The sequence below is a fragment of the Desmodus rotundus genome, chromosome 2, assembly GCF_022682495.2.
Source record: "Desmodus rotundus isolate HL8 chromosome 2, HLdesRot8A.1, whole genome shotgun sequence".
NCBI lineage: Eukaryota > Metazoa > Chordata > Mammalia > Chiroptera > Phyllostomidae > Desmodus > Desmodus rotundus.
The window spans coordinates 84,185,522-84,204,378 of record NC_071388.1 but is presented as its reverse complement, the minus strand read 5'-3'; the positions used below and the strand labels follow the sequence as shown (position 1 = coordinate 84,204,378).

Here is an 18,857-nt window from a genome sequence, read left to right as displayed (position 1 = left end):
CATAAATAATAGAGCGGAAGATATCACAAGACATGTAAGCCTTTATTCTATAGGTGTTTCAATGAGGAAGAGATTATAGGCTGCTGTGGAGTAGGGGTGCAGATTGGAAGTTGAGTCCCAAAATCATTAGTATTGAGACTTAAAAGACTGATACTCATTTGAATATTTTCCTAACACATTCAAATTGCATAATTATATGTTGAGTTACTTACAGTGGATATCAAAGACTACTGGTTCAGAATAAAGTGTCTTCTGGCCTGATGGTCCATAATATGTCACCGAGCAGGTGAATGGCCTTTGTACGTCAGCCTTGGTCGTCTTGTACTCCAGCGATGAAGTCATGGTATACAGCTGAGTTACTGGGTCCACTTCCTTTTTCAAAATGATGACCACCACTGAAGAAAATACAGAGCGCTACTGACGGGATCTTTCATCAGAACATCGCAGTTCTGCAATTCCTAATGAAATGTCACAATGACTTTTTGTCCTTCCCAGTGTATTTAACAGGAGGAGAAAGTGACAGGCAGTGAGGCAGGATGCCTTTCGAAACGATGAATCAGAGACAAGGACAGAATAGAACTCTGGAATCTGATTTCCCACTCACTTTAATTAACTTCTAAAACATGTCACATATAGAAGTAATTTTCTTTGCTCTTGATTCTTCCGCACAAGGGCTAAAATGGTGTTTTTTCTTAAAATTACTTAATGATTTAATGGATATGTAAAGTAACAAAGCACAGAGTCATAGATCAAAAGAGAGCAACCCATTTAGACGCAGGATAATTTAAGAAATCTCTAGATAAGAGAAAGTCAAAACAGGTCACCTGAGAGCATTGCCTACTTCATACCCACCTCCTTCCAGGGGTTGCAGCCCCTGTCCACTCCGGTACCACGTGATATTGCCCTCAGGGTAACTGTCTTTCGAAATGCAGTCACCCAACTGCAAAATAAAGAGGGAATGTTACTACCTTAGTTTCCTTGGTGACTGCCAATGTGGAAGCTCAAACTCCTCAGGGAATTTTAGGATTATCTCAAAGGTTTCCGCCCATTCCTGTCCTAAACACTAAGGACTGAGTAAATGCTCTCTTTTATAAGAACGACATTTTACACTTAAAATTATGGTCTTGCTCATTTTAAAATACACCACAGATACTGCACCTATTAATAAAACCATTCATATAAAAACCTCATCAAATTCATTTTGACATTAGTCATTTTTAACTTGGACAGAATAACACACTTGCACGAACGCCGGCTGGGGCCCAGGCTCAGCGACCTGCAGGGGCGGGAGTCATTAACAGCCGCAGTGAGGCTGCCTCCCCAGCCTCACCCTGCAGACCGTCCAGACGAGAGAGAGACGGGACCTGCACTCACCACGATCTGCAGCACCCACCACTTTCCTCCAAACGTGTTTGAACTTTAATGCTCAGTGTTTTATGAACCAACATTATTCAGGGAAGTTTAATCTGCTGCAAAAAATCCCAGACTTGCTTTCTCCCCCTACAAGGGAAAATGAAGTATCTTACCCAGTGAAAATGGGATTATTGGCCAATTGATGTGCCAACACGTGGAACTCCAGATCTGTCCCTCCTTCATTACAACCTCCTTTCAAACCCCTGCGGATGGGATCTTTCCAATCTAATCCTCTCACACCTTTACTTTCACTTTTCAGTAATTTGTCAGTAAAGCCCCAATCCCCTACCTGACATATAAGGGCTATCCAGTCTCTCCTTACCTCTCCAGATTTACCTCCTATTTCACTTTTTCACCCACCGCCTTAGCACCCGAAGTTCCGGCCAGCAATGCAAGTAACTCAGTGTTTCTCCCAAATGTCAGTCTTTCACATCCTATTACTTCAAATTGCTGGTAGAATCTACTCATCTTTCATGACTCCATTAAATATTCAGTTCATCAAACAAGAAAGACATGCCTCTTCACTCCTACGTCCCTCCTCTCCCTCAGAAATGGCATCCCCCTCTGCTGCGCCCCACAGGCCCTCACACAGACCTTCTGACTGGCACCTGCAACACTGTCAGCTACTCAAGGGACAAAGTTTATCTCATTTGTCCTGGTGTCTGAGGTCAGGTGAAGGCATCTAGTACCAGGCTAAGTAAAGGCAATTAATCAAACACAAATGCTTACCTTTTTTAGCTGCTCTGTTTCAAGAAATGGTGCTTTGCTAACAATTTCAGGTTTCGATGGTTGCTCTAAAGTTAAGTAGAGAAAGGTTTTAAGTGCACAGGAAAATATAATCGGATGTTGTGATTTCGCTTATGAAAACAATTCATTTGCTCAAAGTAGAAGATCAAGCAATGGCATACAGAATACACTTTCTATATAATATGTTAAGGACGCAGTCTGGTCCATACGCTTCGAATATTTGCTATGCTGTGTTAACTATGTTAAATGCTTATAACTCCTTTGAAAAAAGGGATCAATACCGTTTTCTGGACATCTTATAAACAGTGAACATGAACTTGATAGCGAGCGGGTTAATGTGCTAGATAGGATACATTATCTCCGGCTGATTACTGTGCCGCTATCAATGCTCCCACTCCTCGGGGGCAGCGCTATCCACACGAAGAGTCACGGGGGCCGAGTTTCAAGGGCAGGTTTCTGCGCGCCACCTGGCCAAGCGAACCAAAATCTCTGGGGGAGAAATTCTGTAAATCTACATTTTAAACAAGTTCCGCAGGGAATTCTTGGGCACAATAAAGTTTAAGAGTCATTGCTCTAAAGTCATGAGAAAATGCAAAGTTACTTAAAGGGCTACTGAGGCTCAGGTTTCCAGTGTCTCTTAAACATTATCTTTTAAGTGAAGTCACATTACAAAACTATAAATGTAGTGAAATCTTTCAAGTCTGGGACCTGAGAGAATGACTAGAAGCATTTTAAATATAGGAAATTCTGTAAGCATAAATTCTAAGAGAGGCTTCGGGAAGAACTGATTAAAAATTTCAGCAACAAGGTATCATTTAAGCTTACTTTGGGTTATTTTATTCTGAGCTCCAACAATTAGTCTACAGAAAATGGATATTGCCTCATTGGCACTGACATCTGTGAGTCACATGAAGCAAAATTATTCCTTTCTTATATAAACAGAGAAATAAAAATAACCAGCTATTCTTTCTTTTAGAGTCTTATTGTTTACCATCCCTAATATTTATAATTTTGATTACCAAACTAAACTAAATTGGCATAATTATTACTTGATTTGGAATTCAGTTATCAGACATGTTATCTACCCAGACCATTACAGAAAATGAGGACAAAAAGTCTTTAGTGTAGCAAAATAAATACCACCAAGACCATATGCAAAATATCTAAACTTCTTCAGGTTAATACTGGGTTAATTTCCCTTTTGCAATTATGTTTTATATTACAAATTAGAATAATGATGATGATAAAATAATAATAATAATAATAATAATAATAATAATAAATCTGGGCCCTGGCTGGTGTGGCTCAGTGGATTGAGTGCCAGACTGTGAACCAAAGGGTCACCAGTTTGATTCCCAGTCAGGGCACATGCCTGGGTTGCAGGCCAGGTCCCCAATAGGGGGCGCTCAAGAGGCAACTGCACATTGATGTTTCTCTCCCTTTTTCTCCCTCCCTACCCCTCTCTAAAAATAAAATCTTAAAAATAACAATAATAATGAATCTGCCCACATGTGGAACTAACTCATGTACTTTAATCATAAGAGGGTCTATTTTAACCACTGATTCTAGAAATATAATTCTCCTAATACAATTTTCACAACAGTGATTATCAATTTCCTAAATACGTAGATTGGAAACAAAACATTAAAAAGGTAGAAAAATATAAAAAGAAATATAGAAGTCAGGAAAGGCAACTTCAATGACAGAGATGACTACATTAATGCAAGAAGGCACATCTGACTGCCTGATTATTAAAAATGTGATCAAAAAGCTTATAAAAAAACTGACAAAAACTCAGTATAAATAGTAACTTCTGGGAAACGTATGGTGGCAGATTAAGCCTCCCCATATATCAGTAAGCCTTGATGGGATCACTATTTTAATTTAACATCATTAATATTCATAATTACAACTCTGAGCTATCGTTAATACATAAATTCTGTTCAGAATTTATATTTTAATGCAAATGTAATACATGTGAAAGAGGGCTGCAACCAAACTACTCAAACGTGATGAAAATCCTTGGGGCTTAAGTATGTCAGACAAAATCCACCGGGAACTGGAATCGGTGACTCAGTAACACCACTCTGAGAGCTGAAGGGAGGTGAGATATTAAATTCACTTATGTGGTCAATCAGAGTCAAAATTAACAGTAGTATCTATGCCTGGAATACATGGATGGATTTTTAAAATCCTCTGAAAAAATTAAGGCTCTTAATGCAAAATGTGGGTAGGCAGTTTGGCTAAGTTGCACTATTTTTAGTTCACCAAAATCACGTATCTGACCAGCTGGGAACATACTTCCTCTTATGTAGGATGATGCACCTATTTCTCTCCTGTGCCTTGTAAACCCTGTGGTCTTTTATCAATGTACATAAGGTCATAAACACTTGGCCTTTCATAAAGGACTTACTTCCATTAATAATTTTTTAAATTTATTCTTTTTTCAACAAAATGAAACTACAGCAAGCCCAGGGAAACTGGATGAAAGACTGTTTGAAGCGTAGTCCTCTTCGCACTGTTCCTGTCTTTGGATTTGGAAGGGAGAGTCACAGTGGGTAGTGTGAAAGGAATGGTAATGCCTACTGCATTTATTTGAGTTATTTTCTCTTTACAGTTTTGTTTAAAACCCTCTCTGTTCACTATCTATTCTGTGTGAATTTTCTCTTGTATTAGCTTGTAACAATCAATGAGTATTAGTTGGAGGACCATAAAAGGGGACACCTGTACTATTTTAACAAAATTGCATATTGATTCCAAAGTGTTTTTAAAACTTTGCATGAATTATGTCTTAATATCATTCAACGGTTCATAACCAAGTACAGAACTTAAAGATAAAGCCATGCCCCAAATGTATTTGCCTTATTAAGATAATTTTGTCAAGGGCCTCACAGCCAAGTGACGACGGAGTGACGGAGTGAATGCAGAACTGCTCTGAATCACCCACAAGGTACAGTGTTATTCCCGAAACCACACACCGGACAGCTCGCCCTGATGCGGGGGGGAGAGCGAGAAAAGCCGGGCGCACTGCTGCACTGACTCCCGAGTGCTTCCCTCAGTACTTTGTCAGCAATCGCCCCGCCTAAATCCTGATGGAGTTTAAGTAAACCAGTGTACGCATGGAGTCGGTATATGTTCCTCATGAGATGGGAAGGGTATAAGAATCAAAATGAAATACACAATATAGGTCACATTTGTTAAATAGGTCATTCTCTGCTTGCTTCATTAAAAAAATATTTGCAGGTTGACTAACTTTCTCAGGAAGTGGGGAGGAGGGATGCTCAGTCACGAAGGAACACTGGGAACAGAATCCACAAGCAAGCTCTAAAACATCTATACTGCCCATCCGTGAGAGAAGGGCTGTCCAGATGCACACCGCAGTCTGTGTCATGGGAACAGTCTCAACTCCACAGACACCAGAGTGTAAGAGGCTGGACAGAAAAGCCTGGATTGGTGGTTGGCGAATGCTTTTTTAGGGGTATAGCTTTTCTGCCTGCCCCCATTTTACCCTGAACAAATTATCATGAAAACTCTTTGAAACATCGAGTAGGTGGAATTCTAGCTAAGTTAACACAGGCAGCTCCTCACCTTCTCAGCTTTCTTCATTAGTTCCCCTACAGGACTCTAGGAATGCAATGGGAAGACTGCCATCTAATTCAAAGAACTTATTTTCCTGATGAGGAGGGACACATAGCCCCAGACTGTTAAAGTGACTTGCCCAAGGTCAGAAATTAGCAGCATATTAACAAAGCTAGGTCTCCTGATAACCAGCTTGGTGATCTTTCCATTACGCCCCTGAAAGCCACTCGGCAATCTGGGTACCCATTTGTCCTCTAACACCTTTGCGCAATGACTGGAATACATCTTTGGGAACTTTTAAAGGTCTGTTCTTCCTTTTAAATGGTATTATTAGCTTCACATGTGCCTTAAGTGCAAACAGTTCAACTTTGATGCCATTCAGCTGCTCCCCCCTCTCACCGCCCCAAAAAATCTGTATTAGTGATTTATTTTGATCTGGGCTGCCTTTTTGAAATGACTTCTTGTTTCTGAGCTATAGGTTAAAACTAAACACACCACCCTACATCAGAGATAACAAAGTCATCAGTCAAGGCTCCTGGGTTGAATAAATGCAATCTGACTTTGCCCATGAAGACGGCACTTTGCAGCAAGCTGATCTGGGATTAGCTCACGTTCGCCGTACTCGTTTCTGTGGCACACAGTGCACGTTGCTAGGTGATTGGACAGAAGGAAACAGAGGACTGATTGATGAGCCTGGTAACTCCTAAGTGACTGCAATATATACATGCACAAAATGAAAGCCTCCCCATCACAGCTGCCGTTTGCTTCATGAAAAGTGACCCAAAGTAAATTCATTATTTTTAAGAAAGCGAAGCCCCTATATGCTTTTGCAAACATTTTCTTTGAGCTGTGCTGTTCATTTTATTAGACTTGGAGTGTCCCACGGTTTCTAGCATAAAACTCCATTTTCAAAAGTGTGTAATTTGTCTGTTTAAATTCTCCCTGGCCCAGAGCCTGGAATGCAAATTCTGTTCCTAAGAATCACTTTGTTTTCAACAGCATTCAGAGGCGAGGGGGAGGGCGCTGACGGTATGCGGGTGAGTTGGTTGTCCCCATCAGAGAAATCCTCTGTGTCCCACAATGGCTTAAAGCCTGTATCTGATGAGACCAACTGCATTTTTTTTCATATGGCATTTTTTTTAAAGAGTATAGTCTGAACATTGTCACCAATGGAACAACCTGAATTTTCTCAGCTTCCTTGTATACTACCTTGAGATTTGGTCACTTTTTAACCCAGTAAAAAGAAAGCTGACAAGGCCAATTGTCACACATGACCTTTAGAATACCGTCACTTAATCTCAGTCCCAACTGTGGTACATTCTTGATATGTGCTTATATTTAATGCATCATGGCCTAATTCAAAAATTTTGGTTGCTCTCTTTATAAAGTGTCCCCAGCAGTATACCACCCATCTTCCTAATGATCAGAGTGAAATAAAACAAAAGAAAGAAAAAAAAAAGGGCACTGCCAAATGCAGGATGAAGATTATTTGGGTGTTTAATAGAAGGGGCATGACTTACAAACACTTGGTATGTGGTTTGATACCTGAAATAATTGACAGGAGTGGATGGTTTCTGGAAAGTGGTCTCTAAACTGGAAGGTATCAAGTAAAATATGTAAAAAGCATTTACAAGTTTCTTCTGGAGAACAAGGGCTTCCTCTCATAGTATAAGCCTCTTTGAACCCGTGTCCTGAGCCCGCAGGAACTCTGAAGTCCATGTGAATACTTAAGGGGCAACCCAACTTAGCTGCGTTGGCTATTACAGGAAAAACGGAACAACCCGTGGCTTCTTGCTATGGCAGCGAGGCCTCTGGGTTTCTTTCTTCCACATTTATTTTCATCGTTTCCAGATGCTGTCAAGTCATCGGAAAGCAGAGGGACAAACTCAAGTGAGACCTTCTTCCTTAATGAAAGACTGGCATTCTGAAACTTGTGAGACTATTTTGCTCCCAGTATTTTCTAAAATATTATGATGTAACAGAGGTGGGGCTTTTATTTGAATATTAAAAGATGATTTAACTAGAACTTCTCCAGTCACTCATTTGCATAGCTATTTGCACAGTAGCTTTCCCTATACATTACTGTTAGGCAAAGTAGCTTTGCCATAAAGACTACGGTGGTTACCGCAAGTTTCTTCTCTACTCTTCTCTTCTTTTAACCCTGCTCTGTGTTTTCCCCCTTCTTGTTGTCCACATACACATTCAGGATTATGGTAAACTTTGTTATTTTAGGGCAATTTTATAAACCAAGTGAACACTTTGAAGAAATAGGTCAGCAAGCATTTAAGGTCAGGGTATATGTGTGGGAGGGTTTACACACACACATTTTTAAAGCTTAGATCTCGAAGTCACAAGATAGTTTGGATTTGCCTGTATTGTATTGTTTTTATACACTAACATTCAATTCTATATGGCCTGCTTAACACGCATACATGTTTGCATGACGTGGATGATTATGTGTACATAGGCATTTATGCACACGTCACAGAACGTTTGTTTGTACATGTCAGTGCAAGTTAAAGATCACGTGCCAGTTTTCCCTTAGTAGTTCCTCATATCACAGGACATTTTACCTGACAAAAGATCAGAGGATATTCTTTTAGTCTCTCACTGCAAAAGTCCTATTTGAATTTCGGGGATTTTCGTTTTCCTCACTGACAGCGTGAAACCCTCTCACACAGATGTCTGCTGTGCAGACACTACAGAGGGTTCAGTCTTCTTTCTCAAGAACATTCTCTAGGGCCAGCCGTCAATCCCACTCGCGGTCACGCCGCGGACTACTTACTGAACACCTTGACTATCGTAGGCGCCTCAAACACGTCGTCCTCGGTCACTAGCATGCACACAAATCTCTTCTCGTCGCTGATCCTCGCATTGCTGATAGACAGGGTGTAGTTTTCTGAGAGGCTCAGTCTGTCTTTGTATTCTGGAACATCGTCGTACTGCACACTCTTCTTTGTAGAGGACCTGAAGGCAATAAATACCGGGGAGCCGTCGGGCTTTTCCTAAAAGTTAAAATAATAATAATAACACACTTTAAAAACAAGCATACTCAGATGTTTCAGAGTCAAATCCAGAATAATAAAATTTCTCTGGCCATATTCTTCCACCAGTATTTATAGTTGTGGCCAAGAAGGATAATTTGGATACAAGCCTCGTGTAAATCTCTGGGTACAGAATTATGCTTCATAGGAGAAGCTGTAAGTTCTTTTCCAGGTACCAGCTTAAATATCTGAAAAGGAAAGGGCAAAGCTCTAGTAACTGAGCTTTTCCTGCACCGGGAGGGCGGAATTAGTGACTGCCTTAAAAGTGACAAGAGGTGGCCTTGTGTCTAATACAAAGGAGAAAACAGATGTAAGCAGATACACAAATGTTCAAGTGCTATTCAGCTAACCATCACAGCAAGTGTACGCGTGAGCTGCAAGAATTCATTTAGCAATCGTGGGCAATGCTCCTTTGCATGCTCCTTACTTGAATCCACATACTTTAAATGTCCGTACCTTTCAGTTTCTGCCAAAACTGACACAGCTGACCTTTACACATAACACAGTTTAATGATTCTTCATGGAAAAGCTGTCTTTGCCCTTGTGAAACACTCATGTCCATTTAGCCAGAGAATCAGATTAATCACTAAAATCCATAGTTTTGCTACTTGAGTCATAAAACTTAGCTCAGAGGGCTTCCATATAAAAGCTTATTATCAGGATAAAGTGTAATATAGGCACACACAGCTATGCCAAAAGCGCTGAGACCTATAATTCATTGCTACCCCTGCTCCTATAAGAACGTTCTTTCCTATTAAGGAATTTCATTTAAAATAGGAGAAATCTGTCTTCTATTTCCCTCATAAGATCTTTGAGGAAAAAATAATATGATAAAACATTTTAAAGTACATGGCAAATTTCAAGGTGCTATATTTTAAAAATTATTATGATCTGTTACTGTTCTGGACTAGATATTCATGTCCCCACCAAATCTAAGTCACAGTCCCAGCCCCCATGTGCTAGTACTGGGAAGTGGAGCCTCTGCAAGTAATTAGGTTTAGATGAGGCCACAGCAGTGGCAATGGCGCCCTCATGATGCGATTAGTCCCCTTATAAGGAGGGTAAGAGACAGGGGTGGTGTCTTTGTCTCCATGAGAGCACAAAGAAGAGGTGATATGAGCACGTAGCAGAAGGTCACCTGTCTACAATTCGGGAGGAGGACCCCCACCAAGAGTTGAATGTGCCAGCCGGCACCTTGACCTAGGACTTCTCAGCCCCCCAGAACTGTGGGAAATAAATCTGTTGTGCAAGTTCATGTTTATGGTATTTTGTTATAGGGGCCCACACTAGTGCAAGTACTAAGCTAATCTTGGACTTCAAAAGTTTTAGTTGGTTGACTATATGAATACATCTATAATATTCTTAAATCTTTTAATTTGTCACAGGTTTACAATGAAAATCCTTGCCCTAAATCATTACTCATTAAGAGAAACATGTTAGACCAGTAACCTTAAATTTGTCTGTTCATTCACTTATGCAATAAAGTGTGGGGAACCATGCCAAGTGTGGGAAACGTGGCCCAGCGCCCACTCGGAAAATCCAGTGGGGAGAGAGGTTGGTGGGCAGGACCCACGCCCACTGGCAGGTTCTCCTGTGGGAAATCAGGCCTGCGTTGTACCTAGGCTGCTATGAGACTTGCTCTTGCTAAAACTCCCTCACCCTGAATTGAGGCAGCAAATGTTTACTGAGTATGTTTAACTTCCTTAAGTCTGTGCGAAACCTCCCAAGTATGGAGTGTAACCAGTTCAACTGCTTTCCCCCTTGAGCTGTAACATGCTTGTCTTTGAAGTAATTAGCAGCATTCTGTCCTTTGTTGTCTGTGAAAGGTAATCACCTACAGTGAACCTGTGTATAGTAAATGAGGACCGTCCTCCATGTAATGTGCCCAGAAAAGCAATAAAAGCCTGTCCAGGCAGGGGTCGGCTCTCTCTGGCCCTCGCGTCCTCTCTCACTCAGAGAGTGGCCATGCCGTCCCTTTTCCTCCACAGGATGTCTGTAGTCCGTGTGTATTTGTCCATTGCCGCCACAACACAGGATCCTGTGCGCCGGGATCCGCATCAATAAAGAATAGTTATTAAGTTTTGAGCACTTAACTATATACCAGGTACTTTCTTTAGGCTTTCCATGCATTAATTAATACTCATAACAACCCTGTATGTTAGAGTTAAGACATTAGTGCCATTTACAGACCGGGCAATGGAGACAGAAGTTGGTTAAATACCTTGTCCAAAGGCCCAGCTACCGAGCGCACCCCAGCAAAGACTGGAGCTCGGCAGTCTGGCTCCATGAGACCTACCTTGTGCCACTCTCCATAGCCACTAGAGGCCACGTCCACACCAGGCATCCAGGCAGGTCCTGGTGGTGCAAGTGGGGTGCAAGGGGGTGCACAGGGCGCTAGGATCTCCATTCACTGGGAGATTACCGCACAGTAGGGGAAAGATGATCCACCCTTCCTCAACGTTTACTCCCTTTCACTCTTTCCCAACCTCCCGTTTGTCTTTCGGGTTAAATTAAATTAGAGCTTGTAGACTGTGTCTGCAAACCAACAGTGTTTAGAGCACATGGTACATCAAATGTATCTTGCCAGTTTATCACTAAAGCTTTTTACTTAACGAACAATTTGAAAACTGCCATTACTGTTCGTTTCCATTACCATCGTGCCCGTTCGGTTCAGGTGAAAACTAATCGCTGGGTTACTCTCAGAAATGTCTTCGATCATAGAAGCTTCCACCATCTGTGTTCTATTTATTTTGGCAGTAAAATTGAAGCAACAAGTGAATTATGGGGTCGTTTCCAGAATGCAGGACTTTTAGGGGTGGGAGTAGACTTTTCCCTCACAGGCTGTGCCTTTTGACGTCCATTTTCACAGGGAACCAGAAATAGTCTGACGTGAGCAGGATAACAGGAGGTGAGCGTGGAGAAGTGCCGTGTTGCCTCACCTCCTCGCTCTCCTCTTGCATCCTCCTCACACACCATGAGCCTTGAGCCTTGCAGCCCACAGCCATAACAGATTTCATTTTTCATGGCCACTGTCACCTGCCAAGCATTCTGTAGGTATTCTGATATGTCACTTCATGTACCCTCATTACGCTGTAGGAAGATTATTCGCATCATCTCGTGTTACTGATGAGAGAATGGGGAGTGATTCTCTGTCCAGAAGCCCACTGTGAGTGCGGGAGAACATGCTGCTTGCCTTCAGAGCCCGTGTTTTAAGAGAATGTGTTATTTCTCCCTTCGGCTGCAGCCATAAACACATTTCCCAAAGTGTGTTCTTTAGAATGTTTGTTTTTGCAGATATCTGAGGGGAAAATTTTGTGTGGTTAAATAAAACTAAGACATGAATCAAACTCAGATAATTCATAACGCATCTTAACACATGAAATGCTCTGAAAAGTGTTGCAATAAAGGAACTTCAAAAATTATTTGATCATCAAACCCTTTTCCTTTTCAAACACCTTTTAATATTTCGAGGAGCCATTCCGGTCAGGGAACCATGCTGACTTTAAGCTTGCAAACTACCACGGGTCTCATGCGAGGCAGCACTGGGAAATCATGCCTTGTAGACAATTTGTGTTGGTTTTGGTAATTAAATTGAGCCAGTTTGTCAGCCGATGTTACCTGACCACTTTACCTCTACCTACCAGGGTATCTACCCACCATTTCCAGACCCATCTGTACCTTGATACTCAAGAAAATATGATTTTGCTATCTGCAAGACATGGATAAAATCAACCATAGTAAATGTAAAAAGGACCGACACAGCAACACACCCTAAGACTAAATCATCAGGAACAGCCTGTGATACTGAGATAACTTGCAGCGAATCTTTGGGCGCGTTGGCTACTGTGCATGCGGCCTTCGCAATGGCCGCACCAAGCAGAACACCAGCACGCCGAGGCTGGCTTCCACTGGGCCTTGTCCTGTGCCCACTCATTTTACTCTGGAACCCTGCGTTTTCTTCTGCCTCGAACACTTGATGTTCAATTTCTCAGACTAATACAATCTAAGAATTAGGTGTTTACCAGCTTTATTTTAAAGTGGCATTTGTTGTGTAAGACTTAGGAGTTATTCTTCTGACATAATCGACATGTGGATCGCACGTTCCCACGTTGGTACCACAGTTGAATATTGCCATTCTGTTCACTTGAAATTCACACTGACTCACAGGAGGAATGTTATTTCAAAACCTAGAGGCAATTAAATAAGTCCAAGCTGGTCACACTTACATATTTCCATTTGCCAAACATGAGGTTCTGAGGTACGTCGAGTCGGCAAGGCATGATAATGGTATCTCCGTACGCTGAGTTTACAGTATACAACCCGAGGCCTTGGAAAGAAGGGGAAAAAGACAGAGAAGATTTTAAGCGTTTTCTTGAGGTCACAAAGTACAGTGGTCCCCCTTACCCACAAGGTGTACATTTCAAGACCTCCGGTAGATGCCTGAAACCACAGATGGTAACAATCTCTAAATATATCATGTTTTTTTCCTATATATACAAGATGGGGCAAAAGTAGGTTTATAGTTGTGAGTACACAAAACAGAGCTTATTCTTGTATTATTATTTATTAGTTATTACATTATTTTCCATATGGACAACTGTAAGCCTCCTTTTGCCCCACCCTGTACATGCCTATAATAATGTTTAGTTTATAGATTAGGCACAATAAGAGATTAGCAACCATAACTAACAATAAAATAGAACAGGGCAGGATAGCACAAGATTTCATCACACTATTCAGAATGGTGCTCATTTAAACTTATGAATTGTTTACTTCTGGAATCTCCCCTCTAATATTTTCTGATCTCGGTCCAAGCAAAGACTTGGATGAGGAGCAAAGGGGTGGGAGGGGACGTCTACTATGAATAACTGTAGTTGAAGAAGCGTATCGTAATGAAGGTTAGTTATTATAACTTTATCTTAAGTGACAGCTGAAAGTGTGAAGCCAGAACGTATTTACTATTTAAGTATCATCAGCTATTGTTTGGCTACTAAGCCTTTGAATGTTACACAATTTAAATTGAAGCCCCATCCCCCACAATTTTATCGGGGAATGCGTGAGAGTGTACTCCTACGGAACGCAGTCACATGTGAGGATGTATTTTCTCTGTATTTCACAGGAGAAACATCACTTATATTTGACAGAGGTGTGGAACTAGACAAAGATCAACATGTGTTAAATTATCAAAACTAACTTTAAACACAATTGTGTGTTTCATTTGAAATATTGTCATATTTATCTTCTGGAATTATTTTTTAACTATTAAAAACTAAGAGCTACTAATACATACAAGACCACACTAAATTTTAAGGGGAAATAAGCAAGAAAATGCCTTATTTTATAATGGCAATGGTTAAAATACTAGTTTTAATTTAATTGTACATAAGCTATTATCACAATAAGAATTTGTTGTATGAAAATTCTTAAAGTATTTACAAAGTGATTATCCTAAATTTTTGGTAGACAATCTAACTTATACCACAATTTACAGCTGAGACACTGAGAACTTCTTAGCCCTTAATTCTTCATTGAGAAAAAGATGTGAATGATACAGAATTAAGTTGTAAAAGGAAGCCCCACAGTTTTTGCATATACATGTATCAGACGATTCAACGCCATACATATTAATGAAGTTTTAAAAAACTCAGACATTTAACTGGTCAATAGTACTTAGAAAACACCTCAGATTTTTTACCTCAAATTATTTACAATAATCTTTAAGATTCGATACTTTTATAATTAAAATATCTGTATGTCATAACTGGCTATATAGTGAAGGGGCTTAAGTACCCCAGAAAATGATATTTTGTCCACCAGGTGGTGCTAAAGTGCAAAGCTAAGGCAATGTGCAACACATAAATAAGACCGCCTTATGACTTCATGGAGAGACAGGACAGGGTCAATACCATATTTCATTATTATCCATCAGTCACAACCCATACAAAATTTCATACTGGGATAAAAATCATTAACCTTCATAAATAAAAATAGGTAAGAAAATTCCTATTTTGAATTTCTGTCAGTTGAGGATGCTACTTGTCTCTAGAGCAATTTTTGCTCCAGTGAACAAAATCATTACAAATTTTATGTATTTATGTCACATAACAACTAGTTTCCAGTATTTTAACATTTTAAAAATAAAGAATACAAATTAATGCATGAGAATGTGGTTTTTCACTTGCTATTGAAGACAAGAGATTTACTAAAATTGTTTGTTGTATGATCAGTGTTATTATAAAAAAACTACCTCATTAATTTTTCAATTGTTTAATCTTCCCCATGTTGTAACTTTAATTCCTTTTGACTTAAAACCAGAGAAACCCTTAAGCCTCTAAATAAAGAGATCTCTTTGGCCTTATTACAATAAAATTTGTGAGGGTTTAGACATATGTTTGCAGACATGCAAAGTAATTGAAGTGAAGAAGTTGCTTTATTTTACATTACAGTACTCATTTTCTATAATACTTTGGCTTCTAAACATGCAACTTCTATCATGTATTTTAAGATTTGTTCATGCACTACACGGGCAGGTGGCCAAGCCAAGGAAACCATTTGGGGATACAATGTTGTTTTTTCAAGTGCATAGCAAGGTACGAGAGCATGTAATACCTCTAAGATAATCTGGATCTATACCTTAGGTCATGGCAAGACATGCACCTCTAACTATCTCTTATCATTATAAAAGCACACTTATTTTTGACGACTGACAATGCTCCAAAGCAATGAAAACAACTTACAGGGATTAGGTACCAATGAGGTAAAAACCTTTGCCAGTATACAGAGAAATAAGAAAATTCCTTTCCCCCAAGTTTAGTGCTTTGCTATTTCTTTCAAACCATTTAGCTTTTATCTTCCCTAGAGAGCTTTAGTGTGCTTTCTCTCTCTATATACCAAATTTTATAATAAAGTTTAAAGCTCTATGAATTTCAAGTCCATAATGTCTCAATGATGAAAGTGAAATTACAATGAGGAAGGGACCGTATAAGTTTAGTCTCCGCAGTCCCCGGGGCAGCTCCTGGCATTGAACAGGCATCTAATAAGATGGTTTCTCATTTGAACATCTCGTCGTCCTTTCCATTTTGGTTATCAGATAACTTTTGAAAGTCAGGAAGGAGTTGATGATACTGAGATTTTGAGAATTCCTATTCCTACCACATGTTGTCCTGGATGCACAGAAAACGTGGATTTGTGCTTGGATGGCGCTCTCTTTTTAGAAGAGAAACAACACAAAGCAAGCATTTTTGTAAGAGTTCATGGATGAAACTATAGGAGAAAACATTGCCCCCTCCTCTCTCAAGAGAAATTAAGGATTATTTGTGCTCTGTGATTTGTAAAGGATGCTATGAATTGCCTTTTGCTTACCTATGATGACCACAATAACTTAAGGGTAATTTAAAGCAAAGATAATTTTCAATTATTTAAACATTCATGCATTGGGTCTTTTAATAACAGCTTGTCATCCAAAATTAGCCTGGACAGGACCCTTCAGAGCATAACAAACATAAGGAAAACAGGACATGTGACAAGAAGGAAGCCAGTAGGTAACAGGCCAGCAGTTACAGAAACAAGCACTGGTCCAGAGATTTAGGGCAGAATGAATGATAATTAGTTGGACAGAATTAGGGCCACAATCATGATGACTTTAAAATAACTTTCAAGTTTGTTATAATCATCAACATTCCTCCTCTGGACTGACTCCCAGGTTCACCTGAGAGGAGTAAATGCCTGAACCTGGGGGAGAGCTAACCTCTCTAACTCCCGAGGGATGAGGTGGCCACAAGGACGGCGTGATGTGGTGATGAGTGGGCACCCTGATTTTCTAAAGATGCCTCGTCTTTGAGTGGAGTGCCGGGGAGACTCAAAGCACCCATCGACACAAATGATCCTATTTATACTTCTCATAGAAGAGATTTCCTCTTTGAACTGCCAAGTCTGAATTAAATTTGGCTTGCTAGAATTCCCCTGCACTTTTCTCCTTGTAATATTAGTTGGTTAAATTATTCATGGTTTTGTAGCCTAGAGATTATTGGACACTATTGCAAATATATTAGTAGAATGCCTCTGTTGTCCTTCCTCAAAGAGGTTAAATACGAAAAGTAGAAGAAATGTGTGTGTGCACAAGCATGTGCATTTCTGCATGGTGCATGTTATATGTATGTGTACATGCATATGTCATAAGATACTTTAAAATGGTCTAGAACATTTTTGTGTTAAGTGTGTTCTATAAATTTAAGGTATTGTTATAAATTAGTAATATTACTGTTCTTATCAAAGTGTCCTGGCATAAAAATATATAAAAACGTTAGATTTGAGATGTGTATAATTATTTAAGTATTTTTATGAAGACTTATTAACTAAAGATTAAGAACAATAGAACTGGAGAGGCTATACAGGAGAATTCAGTCAAAATACATGGGAAGATCACAGCATAAGGAAAATCTCTTAACCAAATAATTCTGACACGTAGACTCTCAGCCAAGTGGTCACAAAATACAAGGTAGTCGTGGTTGTGCATTTTGTACAGTAAATAATTTAAAGAGGCACTGAAAATGAACTCTGGTAAATAATTCAAGTTAGGCGAATGCTTTTTACTTCAAATTGAAATAATAAAAATATAATAATATTGGCCACACTGGTGAGAAATACTTTCTCTGTAAAAATTAATTCTTAAGGATTGTCAATTCCAAGTAATCATTCTTTTTGCATTGTTAACACATTTGAGTTGAGGTGACTTAAGATTCAGCATCCGCTACCACATTTCAATCAGAAGATCATCAAAGAGTATAAAAAATAGAATAAAAATGAAAGAGAATCTATTTTTACATGGTATAATTGATCATGACTAATTATTTTTTATTGCATTGATATTTTAATGGCATCATCAGTCTTAAAGGCATTTTTTTTTAGCTCTGCAGCCCTGCTAGGTGTCATAGAAGGGTTACTCTCAATTACAATTGGCTCAGAGCTTCTAAGAAATAACTCTCAGTTCTATGGAAATTTTAGAGAAATTTATTTGTGCAAATGAACTGTTGGGGAGGAAGTAAATAGAAATAAGAAAGTTATCCTTAGAAGTTACTTTCATATTTATCTGGCTGATTTTGACAGGTAAACATGCTAATCACGTCCCTATATGCTGTACTAATAAATTAAGGTATGTACAACTCTAACTCAAACACATACATATTTTGTAACATCGGTTTATAGCGGTGTTTCTCAAGCTCATCACGGCTGACATTTGGGCTGAACACATCTTTACCGTGGAGGGCTGTCCTGGGTGTGGTTAGCAGCATCCCCGCCCCTGCCCATGAGATGCCAGTAGCACCCTCCCCCACGTATGACAACAAGAAAATCTCCTGATGTGACAAATGTCCCTGGGAGAAAAGTGGCCCTCAAGCTCTCCTCTAGCTGAGAACCACTCCACTGGTTTAGGCCTTCAACCAAACTTCTTTCATTCCACAGGACTGGTTTCCAATAAAGGGATTTTGTTACAAAATAGAATCTTAGTGCAGGACTAAGTTAAACTCAGTAGGACTGAATGCGAATGAAAGGACGGAGCCAGAGAGAGCACATAATAATGCTTTGTTATTACCAAATTCAAATTGGTTTTCCTCACAAAACATCTTACATTAAACTATACAGGGGCAGGCATTGATTCCCGAATTTGAGAATTTGAGATTCAATTTCTTTACAGAAATGTCAAGAAACATTCTAATAAGTCTAACTCATGTGCCACAAAAAAAACCAAACACAAATTCTTGAAACTCTACACATGACATTTTATTAATAAGATAATACAGCATGGTTCTTTTGACAGACGGTGAAGTAGACGGCTTCAAAGTATCTTCCGAGCCTGTGCTTTTATGATTCAACGACACAAAGTCATCTCACTATTCTTCCCATACTTGTTTGCATTAAATACGAGTTTAAGGTTTTTGTGAAGGTCACGTGATATGAAACAAGTAAGATCCTGTGTGTGCATTTTGTGCATTCCAAGGGCCCGTAATTCCCAAGTGATTTAGAACAGATGAGATGGGAGAAGACATCTGATAGAATCCAACCTTATTCATCTCATTA

General features: G+C 39.6%; 1 protein-coding gene across 2 annotated transcripts in view; it reads right to left on the bottom strand.

The window, feature by feature from the left end:
• ALCAM (activated leukocyte cell adhesion molecule) overlaps positions 1-18,857 on the bottom strand; it is a 192,388-nt gene that overhangs the window by 41,458 nt on the left and 132,073 nt on the right. For both annotated transcript variants that reach the window (XM_053918324.2, XM_053918323.2), the window contains exons 2-6: positions 13,010-13,110; positions 8,525-8,744; positions 2,143-2,207; positions 853-940; positions 213-395 (exon numbers count right to left, since the gene is read on the bottom strand). In XM_053918324.2, the coding sequence (XP_053774299.1) occupies positions 213-395; positions 853-940; positions 2,143-2,207; positions 8,525-8,744; positions 13,010-13,110 (657 nt within the window). The remainder of the gene's footprint in view (positions 1-212; positions 396-852; positions 941-2,142; positions 2,208-8,524; positions 8,745-13,009; positions 13,111-18,857) is intronic.